General features: G+C 38.9%; 1 protein-coding gene across 1 annotated transcript in view; it reads right to left on the bottom strand.

Moving 5' to 3' along the window:
- Positions 1–238: 238 nt before the first annotated feature.
- Positions 239–11,443, bottom strand: part of ADH7 (alcohol dehydrogenase 7 (class IV), mu or sigma polypeptide) — an 18,851-nt gene continuing 7,646 nt past the window's right edge. Inside the window, exons 6-9 of the mRNA XM_011386159.2 lie at positions 6,861–7,121; positions 5,286–5,421; positions 2,724–2,862; positions 239–771 (exon numbers count right to left, since the gene is read on the bottom strand). Coding sequence (XP_011384461.1) covers positions 747–771; positions 2,724–2,862; positions 5,286–5,421; positions 6,861–7,121 — 561 coding nt within the window. The 3' untranslated portion in view covers positions 239–746. The remainder of the gene's footprint in view (positions 772–2,723; positions 2,863–5,285; positions 5,422–6,860; positions 7,122–11,443) is intronic.

Raw genomic sequence — 11,443 nt, 5'->3', positions numbered from 1 at the left:
TGTACTAAAAGCATACTAAAAGCATAGTATCAGGGTGCAAGAGTCTATTGCCAGCCTATATTAATATTTCAGAAAATACCACTGAAATGTCCGGGTAATTACAAGCCACTTTAGCACAGTATGTATGTCCCAATGAAATGTGGCTTAAATCCAAGGCGTCAGTTATATAAGGATGATCCTTAAAGTTAATCATTAGATTTTTCCTAAAATTTTTCTTTCTTTCCTAATCTAATCAATCTGTAGCATGCAATGAACTGATTTCAAAACAAAATGCGATTTATAACATGTGCTTAAAAAATATTTACAATCGAATCCAAATAAGAATGCTTACAAAGTGTTAAAGTCCATCCTCAATTCATTTTTCCGAACTTATAATATTCAGTAAAGTAAATATAATTTTAGGAAATACGTGTATCATATCTTTACATGTTAAATCTTCTCTAATTGGTGTCAGTTGGGTAAAACTCTTTGTAAAAAATCTCCATATATATGTATCTTTTCAAAATATATCATCACGACCTCAGAAAATGTATGTTTAAAATTATAATATTGTTGATCCAAGCCCCCGGCTAATTTCTGTGTTTGCCTAAAACTAAATATTTATTTCATAAAGAATGCATTTCTTCACTAAATCTTCTACTTCTGCTGGTATTTATGAAACAGATCCAGGATCTAGTGGAGGTGCGTGTGAAAAGGGAAGCTCCACGTCGCCATTACACAACACAGTCCTCCTGCCACTTCGAATCTTAAAACGTCAGGACTGTTCGGATGCTGAAATGTAAAAATGATCATTTTAGTGACTTGTGTCCATATCTTCCAAACAAGAACAGTTTAAGCAATTATCCTTCCTATCCAGTATAGGAAACCTCAGGTAAATGCTGCTGTTGGAAAGCCTTCCAAGCTGTGGTCCTCGCCGATTAATTTTCTTTCTCGTGGGTCGCTGAAAAGGGTTTCCGAGCTGATTCTTGAAGCCTCAGCACAATTGCGACAAGCACAGGCTGACAAGGGAAAGGGAATTTTCTGGCTGAAGAGAAAGCATGACTAAGGCTAGGAAGGTGTGTACAGGAAGGCTATTCCCTGGTGTTAGACTTCCGGTTGCCTAGGAAGTCATAGGAGGACATGAGACCTACTCCCTCACTCTATCCCCAGGGCCTGGCACTGAGGCTGCAGTAGAGGGTGTGCTAAGTTTTTAGCTGTTGAATAACTGGATGGATTAATAAATGTATAGTAAGAGCTTCCAAAACCATGCTAAGGCATTGACAGTTTGGGCAACTTGAGTTTCAGCAGCTTAGTGAAGGCCTGACTACTATGGTAAAATGCAGAAGACGAGAGACCTGTTCCCACACGACTGTGTTAACATGTCCAGCTGAGAGATGATTGGACTGAACTAGGTAATGCTCATGGGCAGTGAGGGGGAGGCAAGCTGGAGGAGACACTGGAGATTACATTGTCCGGGCTCAGCATCAGTTTGCATGTAGTGGACGAGAGTGAAAAAGAGGTCACATGTGATGCTCTGGCTCCTAGTTTGTAAAAGCAAAGTATATGGCATTATTTGCTGAGATCAGATGTTCTGGTAGAAGAATTATTTGGGGTGAAATTGATGCAAGTGAGACATTCGAGTGGAACAATGCGGGAAGTAGATGGACATTGAAGAGCTTCGGTTTCTAAAGGTCAGTTTGGAAGTCACCGCATTAAGGTGACATTTGACGCAAAGTTCCTGAGAGCGAATTTATGTTTCTTTGGACAACAGTTAGTAACTGTTTTTCAAACTGGTCATATTAAGCCATTTCTTTTGCTTAATTGAGTAAAGGTTGTTCGGACAGTTTAACCCATTGTTTTCTTGCTTAAAAAGAGTTGAATGTATGTTCATAATACAATGGCCTGGTAGTCCACAACCGTGGTAGAGACAAGAGACAACACTGAAAAAGCACTCAAGGGAAAACTGAGTGAAAACTTGGATCTCAGGTTAATGTCCAGGTAGGTCCCTTTGCTAATGGAACTCAAATCCTTGGCACGTAGTGGATGTTCAATGAACGTTTATGGACCCAGTGAGTGAAATCCTATTTCTTCTTGTAGACAGGCTCTCTGATTGCTGTTCTAGACATCCATGAGCAGACGTTTGTAGTTAATGTTTGTGGGCATTTTTTGTATTCTACCTCTACCCTCGCCCAACCCTCAGAAACAGCAAGAACAGTGAGAAGAGCACCCATATTTGCTCGGAGCCTGTCAGCTCCATCAAAGGAGTCCAGGGCACGGTAAAAGAGCTTAAGCTTTGCATTGAGTTTGCATCTTGGTGCTACCCCAACAAGGTCTGGCAAGTTATTTATTTGTCTCTCACAACCTTAGCTTGTTCAATTGAAAATGGTGAAGATCATAATACCTGACCTGCATGGATCAGAGAAAGCATATTTGAAAAAGCATTTCAAAAACTATGAAGAAAATTTGTAGCATTATTTGAGAAAGCTTGCATCTTTACGATGAAATAAAAATAGCCAAAATGAAATCAATCCAGTGTAGAAAACCAAAGTCCAAAAGATTTTTAACAATTGGTTAATATAAGACAATGATATACTAAGTCTATCTTGTTAGCTTAAGGAATCAGAAATAAAAGGGAAAGAAGTAGGTATATTTATAAATATTGAATTTTAAAAGTAACTTGCGGAGAAGAGCTAAACTCACCAGAAAAACAACAACAACAACAACAACAAAATAAAACCAGGCACCTTTTCCCTGAATTGAGCAGTTCAAATCCTTCCTGGATAGATTTAAAAGGTAAAACATGGGTTATTAACTGGTCCAGGTCAAATTTCTTTGCCATGAAATCAGTCACCAGTTTTGGAACATGATCTCTGCTTTTCCAACCTGTAAAGAAACACAGATTTTCTCTTTGGAATTTACTAAACAATCTTTATATTTTATTATAACTTTTTCTTCACTCTCCTACATTTTAACCTTTTCCCCATGTTGGACTATTCTCAATAGCACACATATGAGCTATATTTCTCCCACTTTAAGAAACAAAGGCAAACTTCCCCTTCAGAAAAACCTTCTTGACTCCATCTCTTTCTAGCTGCCCAATATCTTTGTTCTTTTTATAGAAAAATTTCTTTACAGGGGAAAAAAAACCATCTCTAATTCACTGTTTCCAGTTCCGCTTCTTTTCCTGCCATTCTAGTCTGAGCCCACCCAACACACTGCTGTTACAGCTCTTGTCAAGGTCACCCATAACTCAGACAATGTTCAATGCAAGGCCAAAGCTTGTTCTCTTTCCACAACATTATCTGGGGTACGAAAACAAGAGACTGGTTGGGTCCAAATGCAATTCTTTAGAGCAGGCTCCTTGGAGGAAATAAGACTTGAACTGAAGAGCAACAATAAGAGCTATAAGTTGAGCCTCCTCACTTCGACTATTTGTGTGATGTGGGGAGATTATGGGTTATTCAGGAACATTAGAAGTAAATTCAGTTCTTCAGTAAATACTTTTGGGTATGCGCTACTACCAGACACTATGTCAGGGGCTGGAAATACAGCAGAGGCAAAGCATACAAAGTCCCTACTCTCAGGAAGCATGATTATCCTCTTGTTTTCATGCAGAGAGACTGAAAATGAAAAAGCAAATGCAGAGCTCATCATGCAGTGACAGCACAAGGGAGAAAAATAAAGTCGAGCAGGGGTAATAGGCAGCGTTGGAGGACGGGGTGGGAAAGGGGCCAGGGAATGAATGCTATTTTATAAAGCTCGGGGAAAGCCTACCTGATAAGGTGACATTTTGGCAAAAAGATAAGGGAAATGATCTAGGCAGGAATATTGGGAAAGGATATGCAAAGGTGTTGAGGTGGAGTGCTGACAAGTGAGAATAGCGAGGAGGCCAGTGTGGCTGGAGCACAGCGAGCACAGAGGAACGGCAGCAGCTGGGGGCAGGGGGCCAGATCATCTGAGACCTTCTGGCCATTGTCGCTTTTACGATTTTATTCTGAGTGAGAAAGGAAGCCATTAGAGGGTTTTGAGAGAGGCATGACCTGATCCGACTTCATTTTAACAGTTGCACTCTGGCTGTTCAGTGGGAAATTTTCCATATGGGGCAAAGGCCAAGAGCAGGGAGACCATTTAAAAAGTTACTATACTGCAGGAAGGAGGTGATGGTGGCTTGGACAAGTGATGGTGCTACTGAGAAATAGTCAGATCCTCGGTATTATTTAAAGATAAAACCAATTGGATTTGCTGAAATATTCATTGTATAAGAGAACGAATGTAAGCCAAGGCTTGGGGCCTGATCAATGATGGAGTCATCATTATTGAGATGAGAAGATGGTGGGAGGAATAGGTTGAGTGCTAGGGTGGAGATGGTAGAATCAGGAGTGGTTTGGGGCAGGTTAAGTTTGTTTGTCTATCAAATATTCAAGTGGAGATGTCAGGTAAACAATCGGATATATGAATCTGTAACTCTGGTGGAGGTGTAGGCTGAAGATATATACTTAAAAGTTATAAATAGAGTGTATCTAAAGCCATGAGATCAGAGGAGAGTACCTCGGAAGTACATGTAAATGAAGAAGAGGAAGTCTGAGGACCGAGCACTAGGACACACCAAAATTGAAGATCTGAGGATGTGGAGGATCCAGCAGAGATTCTTGGAAGGAATGATCATTGAAGTAGGTGGAAGAAAAAGAACAAGAACAACAAACATCAAAGTAATGTTTAGAAGCTAAGTGAAGAGAGTGTTTGAGAAAAAGGAAGCCACCAGCTGTATCAAATCCTGCCAATTTTTCATATAAGACCAGGACTGAGAATTGACCATACTGTCTGTGTCAATCATTCTGGTGCGAAGCTCAATTGTTTCTTTAAATGCAACAATCCCTTTTTGTTTGTTTATTTTGGCTTTGGGTCCAGAGGTGTTTTTTGCTGTTGCTATTGTGAATTGAATAAATTCTATTTTCATACATGTTCTCGTGTATATTGAAAATAATGGATTAAATCAGCACTTCCTGTCCCATAAAATCATCCCCATAGAGACATTGCTGGTATCTCACATTCAGGCCTTTGAAGAACTTGAGTTGCAAATATTAATATTAAAAATGTTCCCGCCAATATTAGCTCTAAATCAAGCTAATGGGCGGGCAATCTTCTTTTGTATCATTGTGGTCACAGTCCCATGTTAGATCACTTCATATTTATCCTTGGAAGAAAGACCTTTAACGGAGATATGATGAGACAATTGACTTCTCTCACCTGTCAAAGCAACAGAGTTAAAGTCACCACTCCTGGACCAGAGGCTCTGCCTTCCCTACCTCCAAAAATGCATCCTTTCCATGTTCGTCCCATGAAGAGCAGCATAGGGTCATAGGCGAGCATCTTGGCTGGTGGAGGAACACCTACCAGCACGCAGGTCCCGTAGTTTTTTTGGCAGGATTTAAGGGCATCAATCTGAGTTTAAAATAAAGGAGACTGTTTCTTACATCTTATAATATTTCATGGGCTAATAAATACCCTACATACTATCAGAGTTCCAGTAGTTATTTCGAGTTTCCAAGTCATGCCACTAAATTAGGTCCGCATCCTTTTAATTTTCTGGTTGCATTTAAAAATTCTCAACACAACTCTAGTCTTAATTTAACTCATACATTTGCCCTTAGGTCAAAAAGCAGAAATTATCGTCGTCAATGTTCATGGCATTTTCAGGGTGCCATGGATCAAAATCCAGGGAAAATTCCCGTGATATTTTTAGACCAATATCACCATCTCAGATAAGCCTTGGAAAGTCATTTGAACTAAACTAAATTGAATTAACTACACTAAATCAATTAAGCTAGACTGTTGTTGTTGTTGTTGTTGTTGTTGTTGTTGTTGTTGTTAGTCTGAAAATTAAATAAAATACTAAAATATAAGATAAAGGAGTCTCTTTTTTTCCCCCTATGGCATCTCCAAAACTAACCCCACATTTTCTGGTCATTCACCCTTCCATTTTTTTCATTAAAAGTTTTGAACAGTTGCTAGATTGCAGCAATGGATGTTGGAATTTTTCAGAGATCAATGTTCATCAGTATATCACCTGTAAATCCACAGGCCCTCACAATATATCCAATATTGCAGATTGGTTCTGTAAACATACAACCTAGAATACTATTTTTTGGTATGGAATAATTCTAAGTGGCACTAGAAAAAAATTACAATGGTAAATTAACGACCAATTATTGATAAATTATCAAAAGTATTGGAGTGAATTGAATCTGCTACTTGACCATGAGCAAGACAGACTTTGTCCCATATTTCCAAGGTTCCTTACCTTAGCCCAGGCTGGGGCTTTCTTACCCAGGGTCTGGACCTATTTCTCAGACCTACATGGCTGCCACAGTGCAGGCATGTTTGAGAAAGTCGAAGGTTCCTATTCTAAGGGAATTCACATAAGGAAAAACTCAGCTAAGGTTTAAAGAGTAAGACGTTGGATACATCATGGGTTTGGGGGAAGAGATGCCAAATTTGGAATGGTCCCTTTTCCACCTAGGTCTCTTCCTTATCTCTCCTCAGGGAGTTGCTTTGTGCTGTTTAGCTTGCTAAAGTATAAGAGATGGATTCACCTTTGCCAAGAAATCCACATATACAAGGAAGAGAACACAAAAATTTGTCTAGAGGTTGGCTGCCTTGCACTCTGGTCAAGTGAGAGTGGTGCGACGTGATACTTAACTTGGTCATGCAGACCTGCTCATAAGCTTTTGACTTTTTAGGCAAAATTGCTTCATGGTTACCAGTTTTTGCCTAACATGTATTTCCATAGTTGGTTGTTAATAAAGCGATACAAAATGAGTTTTACCTTGCACGATCAAATAGCCTGGGCATTGTGTAGCTCCCCTAAACTTGGCTCTTACCATCGTTTCGAGATGCCCAATAGCTTCAAAACTATAGTCCACAGAGTCTTCTGTCATTTCTGACAGCACCTCACTGATGGGCTTGGTAAAATCCTTGGGGCTGATGCACTCAGTGGCTCCGACGGCCATAGCTTTCTCAAATTTGTCTTTGTTGAGGTCAATTCCAATGATCCTGGATGCACCAGCCAACTTACAACCCATGATGACTGAAAGGCCAACTCCTCCTAGGCCAAAGACAGCACAAGTGGAACCGGGGGTGACCTGTGGAGAGAAAATTTTCTGCAAATTCTAGAGGTAGGATAAAAAAATTAAACCTGAAAAGTATCTCCAGTATTAGAAACACAAAATTTAGAGGACCACTATGATGTCAGCATTGGATCACTTGTTCTGATGATGATGCCATGAAGAGGTCTGAAAATAGCAGAAGTTCTGAGAATGGAAAAATAAACAAACCAACAAACAAACCAACAAGCAAACAAACCCCAGTATTTGCCAAGTAAGTGAAAACACTTTATAAAAGTTTACATCATTCAGGCCTTTGTTGTGGCAGTTTTTGCAGACTTTCAGCTCCCATCCATAACCTCATCGAACCTCATAGCAAGATTAAATAAACACTAAGATCTCTATTATCTCTTCTCTACAAAGCTATGCTAAATCTGTTTTAGGTTTGGCCTGACTAGAATTTTCTTAATAACCATAACTCTCAGTCAGTTGTAAATTAATTGTTTTTTGTTTTTTATGAAAGTCAACTTCCATATTTCAATTAGATGATCCATGTATAGTTCCAGGAAGGAAATGTAGTTAAATCATTTTTGGGATTTTTACCCTGTGCTACGCTATATTAAAGGAGGTTCTATCCAAAAGTGATTTTCCTGTTGGAAGAGCCCTAATCATGTTTCACATCAGGTAACAGCGACACTTGAACTCAGGGAGACACACAGAATGGGTATGGCACTCATTGTGATCATCTCTTCTTCCTCTTCCTTTCTTCCTCCTTCCTTCCTTCCTCCTTCCTTCCTTCCTTCCTTCCTTCCTTCCTTCCTTCCTTCCTTCCTTCCTTCCTTCCTTCCTTCCTTCCTTCCTCCTTCCTTCCTTCCTTCCTTCCTTCCTTCCTTCCTTCCTTCCTTCCTTCCTTCCTTCCTTCCTTCTTTCTCTCTTGCACCCTCTTTTTTCTCTCTCTTCTCTGTTTTTTCAGACCTCCTCATTCTCTGGCTTTGTCCTCCCTTGCAGGAATTACCTGAAGAAATAGCTTGTGGCTGTATATGTATGCATGTGTTTTGAAATGTCCACATTTGAAATGTTCACATTTCTTTAAGTCTTGTAAACAAAGACTTAAAGAGAACTGAAGTGGTATTGCACCCACTCTCCATGAGTTTTAATTTCAGTTATGGCTTCCTAATCTCTCAGTTCCGTTCCTGAATTTGGAGCTTTGCATTCAGTGCAGTCATTCTTTTAAATATCATTCAGTCATTCATTTATCCACTCAGCAAACTTTACTAATTGATTCCTTGATGGTCGACATTTTACAATTTTACAACAGAAATTAAATTGGGCATTCTATGCTGTATCTCCCAGTTTATCTGCTAGCTTAATTGTCTAGATTCGAGATGAAATTTTTTGTTAATGGCTGAATTTCAGGTTCTAGATTTAGATACAAAAGCTAGGGTTCTAGCTCTGTCTTCTGAGATCTCAGTTAGCCTTTCTCATTTAATCTCTAGTAAACCTTAAACTCTGGTATCCCTGAAGTGTGGTTTTTCTAACCACCAAGAAACTGTACTACAAAACACTTCTCCCTAGGTCTAAGTCACCCATCCGTAGAGGGATAGTTTCTTGACCTTCTTGTCATCCTGCATCTGAATCTTTAAGTGGATCATGGCCCCAGTATCCGCTAACTTCAGATGTTCCCTCTACCCCAAAATATAAACAAAGAAACAAACAAACAAGAATCATTAATAACAACAACAGCAAACCAACAACTTCTCTCCTTTTCTCAACCTCCTATTCTAAGTAATGGGAACTGGAGATTAACATCTATAGGAAATTATCCATATTATTGTTGTGGAAGGAAGCCAGAGTCTAAAATAAAAGTATCAAATATAAGTTCTTTAAAAAAACTTTATGAATTTAAAATGTAGTAAGGTTCCACTTCTCACTACTGGTTTTCTTCACTGTTCTGATCTCCTCAGTGTTCTTTAATGAAAATCTGTGTTTCAACATTCCAAAGATCTTCAGGACCTGCCTTTGATGGGTTCTTGGAATATAACTTTTGAGTCTTTGGAATTTCCTGCCTGATATAAGTGTCTTTATGTACCTGAGACCTTGTTCTATGCCAGATAGTTATACTAACAATGTGGTTTATGGCGAATGACTGAGGCTTTGAGTCATTAGCTTGACCTCAGGTGGTGCTGGGGTCTGAGTAGCTGAGATCAGTCATGTGGGTGCTGCATGCTCCCCAGTAGAAACCCTGAACACCAAGATTTGAGCGAACATCCCTAGTTGACACACATTGTTGCTTTTCATATGTTGTCACGCATTGTTGCTGGGAGAATTAAGCTCTGTCCATGGGACACCACTGGGAGAGGACAACTGTAAGTTTGTACCTGATCTTTCCTGGACGCCATCCCATTTTTGGTGGGGCTAGTTTTAATAGTATCCTTTTGCTATAGTAATCTGTAACCATAAGTATAACTTTTCTGACTTTTATAAATCCTTCTAGTGATCATCGAAACAAAAAGGGGTTTTAGAGACTCCCAACATACCCTCATATTATGTTTGACCTATTTTCAAATAGGCAAAGGAAAGAATGTATGTTTTCTCAAGTGATTTACCCTAAATGAGCTTCCAGGAAAAAATTATAGCTAAAGTGGAGAATGTCATGCTTAATAGTCTATCAACCAAGTACTAATATGGGGCTAATATATCAAACAGAATTTAAAAAGGTACAAATACTAATGTAAAACTATGTCCAATGTCTTTTCTTTCCCCTCTACCTTAAAAAAACAAAACAAAACAAAACAAAACCAAAGAGACCCTTGGGGAAGCACTATTCCATCTCCTAGATTTTCCAAAGAAATCTAGAAGCAAATGGAACTCAAATATGTCACTGATATGTGCATGCATGCTAATGTTATACATTCATAAATCTCAGATCTGTCTTGAACATATATCTGAGATAAATCTACTTCTCTGGAGCTTATAGTCTAATGAGGAACGCCAAAGATATAATGAGAGTTTGAGATTTGGGATGCACACTATTCATGAAGCAATTATGTTCCCTCGAATAATGGGAAGAAGTTTCTGCTTAGATAGAGTAGAAAGAAACACAAGAACTTCTCTGAGCAAGAAGGTGATTTTTAAAGCAAGAAGGTGATTTTTAAACCAACCACATGAGGGCTCAGGATTGAGTGTTCCAGACCATCAGAATAGCATGGGTAAAGGCCTTCCTGCAGGAATAGCACAGCAGGCTTAAGAATCCTAAATGAGGCAAGTGTGGTTGGATTATAGTAGGTGAGACATAGTTGTTCCAAGTGTTAAAACTACCAAAGAATTTTGGAGCAAAAAAGTAATGTGGTCCAATTTGCGTTGTATAAAATTACTCTGGCTTGTAAATGGAGAATTACTGGAGATGGTCAAGAAGAGTAATGAGGAAAATAGAAGAGAAGCAACTGAATCTGTCTAGTCAAAATATAATGATGGTAGTAAATTAAAGAAAATGGAGAGATTTAAAATATACCTTGTACATAAAGTTGACAGGAGTTGCTGCCAGATTGCATATAAAATGGTAGAAAGGGAAGATCAAGGATGAAGAAAACTGGAGTGGACAAAATATGTTTGAGGGTCAGGGAGTAAGAAAATTAAGAATTCAGTTTTATAAATATTCAGTTTGAAATACCCGTGAGACATCCAAATGGAGATGTCAGGAAGGAAGTTGGATAAAAGAATTTGAAGAGACTCTGAGCTATAAATTTGGAACTAACATATAAATAGTTTTTCTAAAGACTTTGGAGTTGATGAGAGTACCACAGTATGTGAATGGCTTGTATCATCTGTGGGAATGGCTGTACTTTTACGAATTGTGTGTTATTCTACTTACTTCTTTGACTCCCGAAGTGTAACAAAAATTGAGTCCAAATAATCATTCTTAAAAAATCAGTAATGTTTTCATATTATATACCCTAGATTATGGGTTGAATTGTGTCTCCTCCAAATTAATATGTTGAATACCTAGGAATGTAATCTTATTTGAAGATAGTGCCTTTACGGAGGTAATCAAGTTAAAACGAAGATATTAGGGCAGGTCTTAATCCAGTACGACTGATATCCTTCTACAGAGGAGACATTTGGACACTAAGACTGGCATAGCTGGACGACAATGTGGAGGGACAGGGAGAAGACAGTCAAGGAGAGCTGCCTGGAACAGATCCTGCACTCACAGCACTCAGAATGAATCAGTCCTGCCAGCACTTTGATTTTGGGCTTCTAGTTTCCAAAATATGAGACAATAAATTTCTGTTTAAGCCACCCAGTCTGTGGTACTTTGCTATGATAGCCCTAGCAAACTAACACACCAGCGTTGACATTTA

The sequence above is a fragment of the Pteropus vampyrus genome, unplaced genomic scaffold (genome assembly GCF_000151845.1).
Source record: "Pteropus vampyrus isolate Shadow unplaced genomic scaffold, Pvam_2.0 Scaffold954, whole genome shotgun sequence".
Lineage (NCBI taxonomy): Eukaryota > Metazoa > Chordata > Mammalia > Chiroptera > Pteropodidae > Pteropus > Pteropus vampyrus.
This window is presented reverse-complemented; position numbering and strand designations above follow the sequence as displayed.